The 14,801-nt window shown below is 40.6% G+C and overlaps 1 protein-coding gene across 2 annotated transcripts in view; it reads right to left on the bottom strand.

Moving 5' to 3' along the window:
* Nucleotides 1-14,801, bottom strand: part of Bltp3b (bridge-like lipid transfer protein family member 3B) — a 68,513-nt gene that overhangs the window by 34,169 nt on the left and 19,543 nt on the right. For both annotated transcript variants that reach the window (XM_057757697.1, XM_057757699.1), the window contains exons 2-6: nt 7,541-7,703; nt 6,368-6,406; nt 4,551-4,642; nt 2,140-2,329; nt 977-1,117 (exon numbers count right to left, since the gene is read on the bottom strand). In XM_057757697.1, the coding sequence (XP_057613680.1) occupies nt 977-1,117; nt 2,140-2,329; nt 4,551-4,642; nt 6,368-6,406; nt 7,541-7,703 (625 nt within the window). The remainder of the gene's footprint in view (nt 1-976; nt 1,118-2,139; nt 2,330-4,550; nt 4,643-6,367; nt 6,407-7,540; nt 7,704-14,801) is intronic.

The raw sequence follows: 14,801 nt of genomic DNA, 5'->3' as shown, positions 1-14,801 counted from the left end.
TTTATCCCATGCTTTTTCAGACCCAGGCCAGCTGGCCTTGGTGAGTTCCTGATAGAACATCCCCATTGTCTCAGTGTGTGGGTGCACCCCTCGCGGTCCTGAGTTCCTTGCTCGTGCTAGTTTCTTCATTTACCGGCAACATCTTTTGTTGTCTGTTTGAGACAGGGTCTCAACATGACTGGAACTGGAACTCTGCCTTCCAACTGTTGGTCTAAAAGTGTGTGCTGCCACGTCTGCCCCATGATTTTAAGATTTTAAGCAAAATCTTAAAAACTTACTAACAGTTAAAGTTGGCTATCAATAATTAAAAAAAAAATTATTGAACAAAATTCAGTAAGAGAAATTTCTTCTTCTTCCTCCTCAACTTCTTTTTTTCCTGATGGCATTTGAGGACTGAACTCAGGGCATTATTCATGCTAAGTAAGCATTCTACCACAAGTTACACTCCAGACTGTGCAATGGAACTGTAAGACAGGAAACATTCAACAAATATCTGAATGGGAGAAAGAAAGGGAGGGAGGGAGGGAGGGAGGGAGGGAGGGAGGGAGGGAGGGAGGGAGGGAGGGAGGGAGGGAGGGAGGGAGGGAGGGAAGAAATCATGCTGGAGAATGGTTAAGTGGTTAAGAGCACTGGCTGCTCTTCCAGAGGACCCAGGTTCAATTTCCAGCACCCACATTGCAGCTCACAGCTGTCTGTAACTCCAAAATCTGACACCCTCACACAGACTTACATGCAGGCAAATACAATGCACATAAAATAAAAATAAACAAATGATTTTTAAAAATTAATTTAAAAATCTATTCAATTTGCTAAGAATACAAACCTTGGAGCACTTAGATACTCATCTATGGGATAAGGGTGCTGTAACTACATGAGCTTCCCCTCCACCTGCCAACACCGCTCACGGTGTCAGGGCCCCTGACACCCCTGCCTGTTCTAACACTAACACAGGGACCAAGACGACAACTGCACTTACTCTTCTTTTCAGCGTGACTCTGATTTTCGACTGGTTAGTTATTAACCGGACAGGAGCGCACATAATTTCCAGATGTGAACTTTGGGTGGCATCTGCTTCAATTCGAATCATCTGCCAATTTATTTCTTTAAATGTCAGCACCTAAGGAGAAAACAGAGATTAGGAGTGTGCACTCATGCAAAATGAGAAAGTGAACGTTTTATGTAAGCAAATAAAAAAGGTACCTTCTCAATTAATTTTGTGACATTTGAAAAATACTTATCATACTGCTTTTACACTTCATCAAATTCAACAACATGCATTCAGAATTATACTCATCTATTAAAACTCTTGGTACTTTCATTTAGTAAGCAACATAAACAAGGAGCGTTAGAATCATGACTAAAGCAGTGGCTGAATAAAATTAAAGGGAGCGAAAGGCGCTTACTGTAAAATGCTGACCTGAGTTAGGACCCTGGAACCCAAATAAATACAGGAGAGACGTGACTCCACAAAGTTGTTCTCTGACCTCCGCATGCACGCAAACACACAAAGACAAAGATGCACGGGCATAGATACACACACATGCAGACACACATGCACACGCCAATTAAAAAGTAGGACTCATTACTTCCATAAGGTGAAAGATGTATATAGTAACACATTAAAATACTGACATTTTATAATTAAATTATTTAGGTTAATAGAAAAGCATACTTGTAAGTCTAGAAGAGAAAATCCACTAGAATGTAGTTCTGGGCAACCATAAATGCAATTATTTTATTTTAGTGTCAGTGTGTGTGTGTGTGTCTGCACGCACATCTAAGTGTATGCATGTATGCATGTGTACTATATGTGCATGTGCCTACAGAAGTCAGAAAGAAAGTCAGATGCCCTGGAACTCGGGTCTACTGCAACAGCACCAAGTACTAACTGCTGAACCATCCCTCCAGTTATTTTTTCAATGGATTTTGTCTGTGTGTCTTTACGTGGACATGGGTGTGGGCACCCATGCGCCTCAGCAGGAGACAGCTCTCTCCTTCTACCCTGTGGGTTTCAACGATGTAATTCATGCTATCAAGCTTGGCAGCAAATACCTGTACCCACTGAGCCATCTTGCTGGCCACTGATGTAATTCTTTTAAATGTCTCTGATCATTTATTCATTACAAAAAAAGCCTCTACCTCTCCCCTCTGTGGATCTTGAACACGAGTGGACCTCAAGTCTGAACGCTCCCAGTGTGCATTGACACTGTAGATTCGGAGCTGAGAAAGTTCAAAGGAGGCGTTGAAGGCTTTCGCTCCAATCTTGATGACAATAGAATTGACAGAAACAGTAATTCCCTCAACGACTTTTTCGGCAAAGCCATATTCACTGGAAACAAAGCAAAAACAAAATAAAAAAAAATAAAACACCAAAAATGATTGCAGGTAGTTTCACGCAACTCCACATACAATACCCTAATATCTAACTCGTATGTTTCCAAAGCAAAAAATGCAAAAGAAATCAATCTTACTATACATTTCCGACTTTTCTTTCCCTTTTTCAATAATCTTAAAAGTGTTTCTAACTTTTCTCCAATTCTCTCTTACTCTAAACAATCTAAAAACCAATTACTCTATATAAAATTTAATCCATAGCATAAAAAAATCTCAAAGGTTTCGAGATAGAGGAGAAATTGTAAAGCTGCCATGACAGCCGTTTGTTCTCCCTGTCATTATTACTCTGGGGTCCAAGACGAAGCTTTGCAGCCAACGAGCAAAGCTCTCTGCCATCTCAGCACGGGACAGATGACATCACACATACACATAGGAAACAGCACATCAGACTGAGCTGGTTCCCTGGAGCCCTCATCTCTTAAGCCAGTTCACCAGCTCCTAAACAAGTGATATTTTTAATTTAAGCATATGAGTATTTTGCATACATATGTAAGTACGCAGAGGCCAGAAGAGGATGGTGGAGCAGGAGTTTCAGAAGGCTGTGCTTGGCCATTTGGGTGCTGGCAATCAAATCTGGATTCTCTGCAAGGGCAGCAAGTACTTCTAATTCCTGGGCCACCTCTCCAATCCCATAAACAAGTAATTCTTAAAAATCTATTTCAACTTTTCAATAAAGTTTTATGAAGTAGTCCACATGCTACTATCTTTCTTTCTTTCTTACTTCTTTTCCTTCCTTCCTTCTCTCCTTCCTTCCTTATTTTTTTAGTTTTTCAAGATAGGGTTTCTGTGTAGCCCTGGCTGCCCTGGTATTCACTTTGTAGACCAGGCTAACCTCAAATGCACAGAGATCCGCCTGCCTCTGCCTCCCAAGTGCTGGTATTAAAGGGTGGATCACCATATCCAGGTATAAATTTTATAGTATATCCGAACGGATATAATTTACAAAGACATCATTTAACTTTTTGTTTTGGTTTTTAGACACAGGATTTCTCTGTGTAGTCCTGGCTGTCCTGGAATTAGCTCTGGAAACCAGTCTGGCCTCAAACTCATAGAGATCGATCTGCTTCTGCCTCCCACATCATTTAACTTACAGGAACGACAAAAGTTCACTGATGCATAGAAAATGAAACGCAGAAAAATATTAATATTCCAAGACCCCTAATGGTACCCAACTGTATATACTATTCTTCCTAGATACACATACCTATAATAACATTTAATTTATAAGTTAGACACAAGAGGTTAATAGTAACTAATAATAAAAGAGTAAGTATAACAATACACGGTAATAAAAGTTACGAGAGTAAGGACGTTCTTAAGATAGTTTTGTTTTTGAAATACTCAAATAGGTAGCCAAGGATGACCTTGAACTCCTGCCTCTGCTTACTGAGGGCCGGGATTCCAGTCATACACAACCACATTTGTTGTATGTAATGCTGCATAAATCCAGGGCTTTGAACATGCTAAGGAAATACTCCATCTACTGAGCTACATCTCCAGCTCAACACACCCTTCTTGTAATAATTTAAAAGCAAGAGGCCTGTGTAATGAGATAAAATAAAGCAAACAGCTTACCCACTGTGATTTTTGAGAGCATCATGACATAAAGGTTACTTGAAAACAAACCCTGACACCCAGCACATGATCAGAGGAGCCAGGCAGGGCTGAAGGCTAACTGCCTGTACAGCACGGACATGCTGGACAAGACGATTAACATCCCAGCTAAATTTCAGTTTTTCATGACACTCATAATGGCACAGATTTTCAAGCTTATGAATTGTTTATTTCCAGAATTTTCCATCTAATATTTTCAGACTGTCACTAGTCACAGTTAGCTGAATAGGTGGCAAGTGAAACCACAGTGAACTCCAATAATAAAGAATTAAGAGAGCATCTGCTTTATAGAACACCTAAGCTCTGCACTGCCCTTGGCTACTTAGCACTATTTATCAATATGATAATCCAGAGAGATGATGAGTCTAAAATAATCTGCAGTAGCTAAATGTGGGGACTGTAAGAAAGAGGTGGTCGGGGCAGAGTGCACCTGAGATGAAAGGATTTTATATCCCTCCTGGCCTGCTGCCGCAGATAGGAGAGCCACAGCCACAGGAAGGAACACCCTGAGAGAACCACACAGAGCGGAGGAGATGGTTTACCTCTGTCCTGAAGCAGTTGCAATTGGTGATGGACCGTTAGGGGCTCGTGGCTCTTCACACGTACTCATTTCCATTATGACTTTATCTAGAGTCTAACAAAAAGTTAAATAATTAGACATTTATATGCACTGTGAAAGTATGAAGTATATTTTCTCTTTTGTTTATTTAGGACCACAGGAAATGGTCCTTTGCTGAGGCACTAGTCTCCTGGTGGAAAAGGTTAGATGCACATTCTATGAGTTTGGGGAAGAAAATACAGAAGCAGCCATTAACTGATGAGGTCACTAGATTTAATGGAAGCTTAATCTCCAATCCTACTTGTGATAAATCATATATTAATGAATGGGAATGAACTACATCTAAAAGTCTTGTCTTGAGACCAGAGATATAAGAGATGAACTAAGAAAATTATGAAATGAGCAGAAGAAAACACTCCCATAAGAGGAAAATTATATTTCCCAAATAATTTTTTTCTTGAAGATAATGTAATGCTTTTAACAGTGAGTATATCTATCTGCAAATCCATAACTTCTTCATTCTCCATTTTAAATATAGCATTTATCACTATCTAAAATCATTTTATTTTATTGTGTATTTGTTCAGACAGCCTCTGTTAAAATATAAATTTTTCAGATCAAGGAAAAAGTGATTTCAGTCAGGTGGTAGTGGCACACACCTTTTATCCCAGCACTAAGGAGGCAGAGGCAGGCAAATCTCCGTGAGTTCGAGGCCAGCCTGGTCTACAGAGAGAGTTCCAGGAACAGCCAGAGCTACACAGAGAAACCCTATCTAAAAAAGCCAAAAAGAAAAAAGGAAAAAATTATAAAGAATATTTAAGGAATGAAGCTAAATGTAATGTAAGAATTAACGTGTTCAAGTACATGAGCTCAGTCTAGAACACCATCGCAAAATACAGAAAGAAGGACTCCATCAGTAAAGACCCCAGGCCGGTGAGAAAGCACAGTTGCGTGCAGCAAAAGGTGGACAGTCTGGATTCCCTAGCCGGAATATACGGCGGAAGGAGAGAACCAGCTCCTGCAAGTTGCCCTTAACTTTCACATGCCCACCATGGCACTTATGCACACACAAGTGCATGCGTGCGCACACACACAAATAATAAAATAAGACTTGTTGCAATGAACATTTGCTAGTACAGCTGACTGGACAAAAGGGTCTGCTCGCTCCCAATGCCACAAGGACTAAGGTAGAAGTGTCGGAGAGGCGAGAAAAATGGGGAAGCAAAGAAGTCTTTTTGTTTTGTTTTCTTGTTTTTGTTTGCTTGCTTTGTTTTGCTTTGCTTTTTTTTTTTTTTAACTTTCTTTGGGGAGGGCACTGCAGGGTTGAGAGGAGGATATAGAGAGAATGAGAGGCAAGCGGAATTAGGATGCATGATACGAAACTCCCAAAGAATCAATGAAGAAACTCTTTTTAAAAAGGCTTAAATGATCTATTTTATTCGATTTTCGTGAAAAGGTGAAGTACGTTACAGAACATATGACTAAACTCATTAGACCAAGGAGAACAGAAACACAGAAAATCTGGGCCAAAAGTTAGGGAAGCAGTTCTAAAATATGGCAGTGAAGAATTAAAAGATACAATATGCCAACTGGATATAAGGTTCTAGAAATAAAAACTTTAAAATTCCTTTTAATTTAAAGTTTAAGCTTCTCATATAACAGCAGAAAAAATAAGCCCAATAAAAATAAAGCATAAGTTAATAAATAAAAAGTCCAAGAAACAAAACATTAATATTTATATAATAAATAATTTACATGTACATGTGCAAATGATTATTTTGAGACAGTTTCTCTACTCACCAAACAGATGGGATGTGTTTTCAGTTTTGTCCATGGAATCTACAAGTAAAAGTTTTTTCTTTAAAATGAATTATTAAAAATTAATATGAAATACTATTCAACAGACACCTCTGTACATAAAAAGACAGGCAGCAAGTTACATTATACATCTCTCTCAGACTGAAAATTATTCATACTATTGAAATCAGGGTATCTATGTCACATAAGAAAATCATTTAAGTTATCTAAATAAGATAATTTGCATGTTTTTAACAGTTCTTAATATACATTTTAATTAGACAATTTAAGAATTCTCAGTTAAGCATAATCACTATTGTTTATTAATTTGTTTAACTTTAGAATTCCAGCCAGTATTTTTGCAGCTATTCAAAATAAATTTATTGGTGGAAATGCCAACAACAACAAAGAGACAACGTTCAAATACACCCAGTCACGGTTCTGTTAATGTCTGGGTCATTATAACGCTAAATACCAAGGGATGCAGAACCCTTTCCCAAAGGAAACGCAAACTTACTTTCTATAAAAACAAAGCAGTAGCAGGCACTGCCTCTCCTGAGCAACCTCTCAATCTAAGCCTGGCTGGTATCTAACAGCAAGAAGCTACATGAACTGACATAAGATTAGAAACAAAAATCAACAGACTGGTAAGAACAATGTTAACAATGACATAGTAAATAGAAACCCTTAAATTTCACAGAATTAAAAGAAACAGAAGAAAGGAATAAAACTCTAAAATAGCATGAGAGCATTATGTCTACAGTAATAAAGGGCAATTCTTACCTTTAAAATAAAGTACTATAAATTTAAATCATTGCAATTGACAATAAATCAATCCCACGGGAAGAGGGGAGATGATCACTGAATATATGCCAAAGTGAAGTAGCTAATTTATAACAAATTAATTTGATTAAAATTTCAATAAAATAGTTTTGAAAAAATGTAAATGTAAGTTATTAATACATCACCCCAATTCCACTCATAAGGGATGGACAATCATTTATGCAGGTATTTTCTGGGGTTTTTCTTTTGGATTTTTTTATGCAGGTATTTTCTAAGTAAGCTGTAGGAATAAAATGCTTCTTCGTGGAATGATCTGAAGCTCAGGATTTAGTGTAAAGGACAGAGAACAGAGACTGATAGCATGAGAAGTCTCCTGGGACACCCAAGCCTTACCCTGATGGATGCTTTGTTACAGAACACTTTGTTGATGGCCAGCCACGTGGGCAGATCCAGCATGTTCTGGAGCACCTCCTCATCCAGCTCCAGGTTCTTCAGTTCGCCTTCTCCTTTCAGGGTGCTTAGGTTGATCTTGTCAGGAGATAAGTTTTTGGTAAATCTGAAAGAGAACAGAAGTTACATTTATTCTAGTGTCAGTGTTTGTACCCAAGAGTCATCCTAGCAAAGACAGAACTTTAAAATGGGATGGCAACACTAACCACCAGAAGACCACAGTGGTGGGATTTACTTTATCCATGTCCACTGTCTTCCGTCGTTGTGTTGAACTCTCATAGCCATAGTGCTCTAATATTGAGTCTACAACTTAGGGGCACACACTGGAAGGTCATGTTCCCATAAACAGCTCAAGTCTGGTTCTCACTTCCTGTCAAACTGGACAGAAATGCAGCAAGAATAAACCACCGTTTTCCAGGCACTCTGACCCATTCTCTGCCACATTTTGTTCACTGTAGGCTCCGTCACAGAGGAGAGACAATACTGTGTTATTGACCAAGGCACAAGAAGGTAAGGGAATCACGGGGGCTCTAACAGAAGCTGACAAGGCATCAGATGCCAGTCAGCATCCTAAGAACGATGGCCAAAGGGCACACATGATACTCTTCTTAGGCTCACCTGGCTACTCCCAGCATTAGAACCCAACCCAAACTATTTCAGAAATAAATTCCGGCATATACATAGTGTTTTTAAAGTTTCTGAGGAAGAAGGAAAGTACACAGTTCCATCTAGGAGTTGATTGTCCTCTGGGTAAGTTTTTAAAGCTCAACTGTTTAGGCTCTGAGTTACCTCTCTATAGGTTTAGCTCCGGGAATTTGGAAAACTGAAATGTAAAATATTTCAATAATCCTTGAACTGTAATTAGGACTCTCTACCATCTCTTTTTCTAAGAAGCAGTCTTTAAAGATTTAAGGGCTGGGATGTAGCTCGATGCTTGATTTGTCCAATGTGGCTTTACAATCAAGTTTTCATAAGGAGGCATCTATTAGGGCTCTTAGAAGACCTTCCCTATTTCCATTTTAATTTCGTCTCTGCTTTTAACATAAACATATGCTTGAGATAATTCAACAAAGCATTTTCTTTTTAACATAAACATATTGCCTCAGATAATTCAACAAAGCATTTTCTTGGTGTTTTTTATTAGAAACAAATTCATTGAACAGTGAATGTGTTATAAGAGTTTACACAGAAGAGGAGAGAAAGGATAACAGCTCAGTGACTAAGAACACATACAGCTCTATCAGGAGCAGTGGGTTCAGATTCCAGCACCTACATCACATACACACATATGCAAATATAAATTAAATAAAGTCTTTTTCAAAAAATATGTATGTCTGTCTGTCTGTCTCTCTCTGTGTGTGTGTATGTGTATGTGTGTGTCTGTGTGTGTGCGTGTGTACACGTGTGCATGCGCCTGCCGAGCCAAGAAAAAGGCATCAGATCCCTTCTAGCTGGAGTTACAGACAGTTGTGAGCTGCCCAGTGTGGGTGCTAAAACTGATCTAGTGTCTTTAGGAAGAGAAACAAGGACTCTTAGCAGCTAAGCCATTTCCCTAGAGAAATGGTTTTCAACCTTCCTAATGCTGTGACACTTTAATACAGTTCCTCATGCTGTGGTGATCACCCCCCACCATAAAATTCTTTTCATTACTACTTCGTAACTTTAATTTTGCTACTGTTATGAAACATAATGTAAATATCTGATATGCAGGATATCTGATATGCAACCTCCAAAGGAGTGACAGATTGAGTACCACTGCTCTAGACCCTAAAATAAAATATTTTTAAAAGATTTTACCCTGTGTGCCAGACAGAATGAGAAACTTGAACTTACATGCTTGATATCACAAACAATAATAATAGTAGTAGTAAACTACAAATGTATTTTCCAAAACTTTCAGGTACATTACTGAAACCTGAAAACAAGCCCCTCTCCCAAATGAAAATTTCTAATTTTACCCGATTACGCTTTAAAAGTGAATTACTAGGCCTGCAAGATGGCTCAGTAGCTAAAGGCACGTCCCACCAAGCCTGATGACTTGGGTTCAGTCACTGGAGCCCACACAGGAGGCAGGCGAGGACTCCACAACATTGTCCTCCGACTTTCACATCTGCACAGTGGCTCGAGTGTGCCTCTCACGCATGCACCTGCATCATACACAATAAGAGTAATAAAATGTTTTTAAAGTCTGTGACTGTGGAGACCTGGGATGGTACAGCAGGAGCAAAATTACCTCGGGCTCACCAAGTCTCCTACATATCCATTCATGGCCCACCTCTGCTTCATTTAGCGCTCTGTAACTACTAGGTAGGTCCATGGGAGCGTACACAGAGGCCACTCCATTTCACCCACCCAAAGACTAAGCATGTCATCAGACATTATCTGGGGCCTGCAGCAGAGATTTCCTCCACCTGACTGTAATCTGCCTACCTGGGGTCTCCAATGTATTTCATTTGTCTTGATTCATGATTTTCTTTGCTTTTTTTTACTATAAAAGCTTCAGGAAATTATACCATGTTGTAACATGGTATTTGGGGTACTCTGAGTCTGTGTTCCTGGGCCATGGTCCTGACACCTGGGATTTGCTTGTCAGTGCCAGGAAGGTCAAAGTTCACAGAGACCAAAATCACTAATCACTGTCATAAACGTGTTACATGTCACATCCAGCGACTGTGAACAATGACATGAGGACGGAAACCTGCTTGTCATACATATCTAAGCGCATCTCGTCCTTTGAGTAGCTTTGCTAGATTGGCCAACAGCAACTTCTAAGAATACAATTCTTGGATTTCCCTGTGTAGCCCTAGCTGTCCTGGAACCTCACTCTGTAAACCAGGCATCCAACTCATGGAGATCTATCTGTCTCTTTTCCCAAGTGCTAGAATTAAAGGTGGTTAAAGGCTTGCACTCACCACCACCTGGCTACCATTCTTCTTTCCATATCTGCCATCACAGAGTCCCAAAATGTCTAACTCTTCCTCCTCCAAGCAAACTCCTACTTCTCTTTCATAGTGTTGTGCTGTAGTCTGGATGTTGGGTGTTCCCCAAAGAACCCTGTGCATAAAGGCTTGGTGTGATTCTGAGACATTATAAAGAGGTGGGACCTACACTGGGCTGTGGTAACACATGCCTTTAATCACCTTTAATCTCAGCACACTGGAAGAAAAGGCAAGTGGATCTCTGTGAGTTTGAGGCCAGCATGGTCTACAGAGTGAGTTCCAGGACAGCCAGAGCTACACAGAGAAATCCTGCCTCAAAAAAAAACAAGCAACAACAAGAAAAGAGGTGGGGGCAATAGGAGCGTCACACTTAGAGTTGCTTAATTAGATGCATGCGCATGCACACACACACACACACACACGCAGGTGCGCGCACCTGCAAATGTCACAATACATAGCTAAAAACAGGATAAACCTGACAAATGGGCCCTCATTTTACATCTGTCTCTGTCTTCGAATTTCAGATGAAATTCCTGCTCATCGCATACCGGCAAATTAATTATTTACTGAGTCTCTGCATAAAAACTGGTAATACAAGGTTGATTAGCTCTAAATATACTTATCCTATCTCAACTCACTTCCAGATTAAAGGCACCAAAAAAAAGAAAGAAAAAAAGAAAAAAAAGAAAGAAAGGAAGGAAGGAAGGAAGGAAGGACGGAAGGAAGGAAGGAAGGAAGGAAGGAAGAAGGAAGGAAGGAAGGAAGAAGGAAGGAAGGAAGGAAGGAAGGAAGGAGGAAAGGGCATTCAAAGGTTAGTTTTTACCCCAGGTTCTACTTGTCCTGGAGCAGCATCTAGAAGCTTCTGGCCTTTGTTCATAACTTGCAGTCACCTCAGAACTCAGGGACAGAATTTTTGGCAGACCACTTCATGGTGAGACTGCCTCTCTCCTCTCCTACCTTCACTCACCACCTCACCCCCACCAAATGGGGGTGACAATCTCTATTGACTTCTCTAGAACCTGGAAAATCCAGACCTGAGATGAGGCCCAGCCAGACCACAGCATGACAGACTCCTTAATCCATGCCTCCCTCTCACCCCTGAGCCAGTTCTTCCTGCTGAATGCTTGACCTCTTGTCTTTACCTGTTGGCCGCACTGATTCCAGCCCCGCCCCGCCTTTCCTCTGCTGTTTTCTCCCTTTAATTCCTGGAATGATGGCTGAGTCAGGCCATGTGGACCCCGAGCCGTCAAAACTGTGATCTAAATACTTCTCACGTAGCCTGTGTCAGGTTCTCTAATACAGGGACAGACTGCCAGCTAATATGTCCAGGTCAAATGGAACTCAGAAACTCTCCCGACTTTTCCTAGTGGACAGCTGTTCTTTTCTGCCTATTTCCAGACTATTTGTATTGTAACAATGGCAGGCTGTTATCAGAAGTTGACACTTCCGTCAAGGGCTGTTTTGAAGAACTTTATAGACTGCATCTCAGCTAATAACCTACAGCCTTCATCCTAAAAGTGGGGAAACTGGGCTGGCAAGAGGAATCGGCAGGTGAAGGCATTTGGAACCAAGCCTGAGAACCTACATGGTGGAAGGTGAAAACCAAATTCTGCAAGTTGTCCTGGCCCTCCATACTCACCCTACAGCACATATGCATGCACACAGTAGGTAAATAAATTTTAACTGGAGAAACTGAAGATGTTCAATAATGGGCTGGAGAGATGGCTTGATGTTGCTCTTCCAGAGAACCCTAGTTCATTGCCCAGTACCCACACGGCAATTCACAACCACCTGTACCTCCAAAGCCAATGTCCTCTTCCAGCCTCACTGAGCACCTGGCATGCACATGGTGCACAGCATACATGTAGGCAAAAATCAATACATATACAATAATGAATATTTTATTTTAAAAAATTCAAATAACATGCTCACAGACATACAAAGAGCTAGGGCCAGGAACTGACCACAGGCACTCTGGTTCCCAAGCTTTAACGATGATAAAGAAGCCAGAAATACACACTGGAAAAAAAAAAAAAAAAAAAAAAAAAACTTCAACTAATGGTGCTGGTCAAACTGGATGTCTGTATGTAAAGAAGGAGCCACACTTATCGCCTTGTGCAAGACTCAACTCCCAATAAATCAAAGACCTCAACATAAGAGCAGATACACTGAACCTTTTATTAGCTCTCCTAGTTGTGTTCACAAAGGTGAGCGAGGAAACGCCAGGTCTTCAAGGGACAGGAAGTCAACAAAGAGCTCTGCCTCCTAGAGACGCAGGAAAAGGCTCTTCCACTGCCACACTCAAAGAGGACTTTTTTCACACTTCGGAACACAAAAACGTTTCCCCTTGGACAGGAAGAGCAAATACCTCCAAGAAATAGCTTCCTGTCACTCATTTTATGGTGCACTTTTCTAGACTATAACACGTTCTCAATTTATAAAACTTGTGAACTTAATTTTTTTGAGACTATCTCATGCAGTGCGGACTGGTCTCAAACCTTTTACGTAGCTAAGCATGACCTTAATTTCAGATTCTCCTGAATGCTAGGATTCCAGGCAGCATCAGTAGGTCCAGTTTATATGGCATGGGGTCCAGGGCTTCACGCATGCTAGGCAAGCACTAGACCAACAGAAACTGAGCTACACGTTCAGACCCATATTGTTGAATTTTTCATACGTAGACTGGAGAGATGGCTCAGCGGTTAAGAGCACTGGCTGCTCTTCCAGAGGTCCTGAGTTCAGATTCCCGGCAACCACATGGGGGCTCACAACCATCTGTAATGCGATCTGGCGCCCTCTTCTGGCCTGCGGGCACACACGCAGGCAGAACACGGCATACATGATAAATAAATAAAAATCCTTTTGAAAATGCCACATGCTCAACTTTCAGAGTTTATCACTGACTGGTCTCTGGCCGACAAGATTCGAGAGATTTTTTTTTTTTTTTTTTTTTTTTTTTTTTTTGGTTTTTTCAAGATAGGGTTTCTCTGTGGTTTTGGAGCCTGTCCTGGAACTAGCTCTTGTAGACCAGGCTGGTCTCGAACTCACAGAGATCCGCCTACCTCTGCCTCCCGAGTTCCCGAGTGCTGGGATTAAAGGCGTGCGCCACCACCGCCCGGCTGAGAGAAATATTTTGTATGTGAGTCACCAGCACGTATGAATGATTACTCTCTATACATGTTTTTTGTCAGGCCGAACTGTCTCCGGAAATCATTTTAAGCGTAGTTTTCTGGGTTTTTGTTTTCTTTTACTATTTTCTATAGGTATTTTATCTGCATGTATGGGTACCATGTGTTTGCCTGGTGTTCAAGAAGACCTGGGGAGATTGTCAGAGCCCCTGGTGATTGTGAGCCACCATGTGGGTGTTGGGAATCAAACCCAGGTTCTCTGGAAGAGCAGTCAGTAATCTCAACTACTGAGCCATCTTCCTAGCCCCAGAAAAATCAGTTTGTGTGTATGTGTATATATTGTGTGTGTGCACTCTGACAACCTAGAGTGGGGAGGGTGTGCTTAGCTCTCCATTTTCATACTTCTCAGTATGCTTAAGTGTTCTGGAAGGGGTATTTATAGCTCTTATAAAGACAAAAACTTCATCAGAACACAAAAAGTCTGACAAAAGGTGAAGGAGGAAAAAGATCAAAACATGTAAATATATAACAGCAAATTCTGTTCTCAATTTGGTTCATAATAAAGGGTGAAGTTATGCAAGAGCTTCAATGCAACAGTAAGAGGTGTGAGCCCCCCAGTTCAGCCACAACTGGGTCACCTTGCTGATGCTCCATTTGCTCCCTGTAGAATGGAAAATAAACTGGACTGATAGTCTGCATGGCTTAAGGGTAGGTGCTATACAAAACACACGGTACTAGACAGACGTCAGTTAAGAACTCGTCTTAACTGGCTATAGGTCTGCTACCAATGCAGTCTGAACCAGAGAATGTCAGGAGTTCCCGCTTGCCCAAAAGGAATTTAAAGCTGCCGAGCTCTGAAGCTAAGCTTGAAGACATTAATGTCGCTCATTCTTTAAACTGTTCTCAATAGATGGAGACTCCCAGACAACTGTCACATTGTTATATGGTAGCTGGTTTCTTTGACTAATAGTCATTGTATAGTCTAAGCTATATTTTCTAGTATCCATACATTTGGCTTATTTTTTATATATTGCGTTTACATACAAATGCTTACCAACCACTTAATATCATGCTACAAGAAAATGGTTTTTCATCCATATTTATGTGAGACTGGAAGAGGAAAGGTAAACTTTCACT

This window comes from Chionomys nivalis, chromosome 25 (genome assembly GCF_950005125.1).
Source record: "Chionomys nivalis chromosome 25, mChiNiv1.1, whole genome shotgun sequence".
Lineage (NCBI taxonomy): Eukaryota > Metazoa > Chordata > Mammalia > Rodentia > Cricetidae > Chionomys > Chionomys nivalis.
Note: the sequence above shows the minus strand (reverse complement) of the source record. Positions and strands in the feature narration are given on the sequence as shown.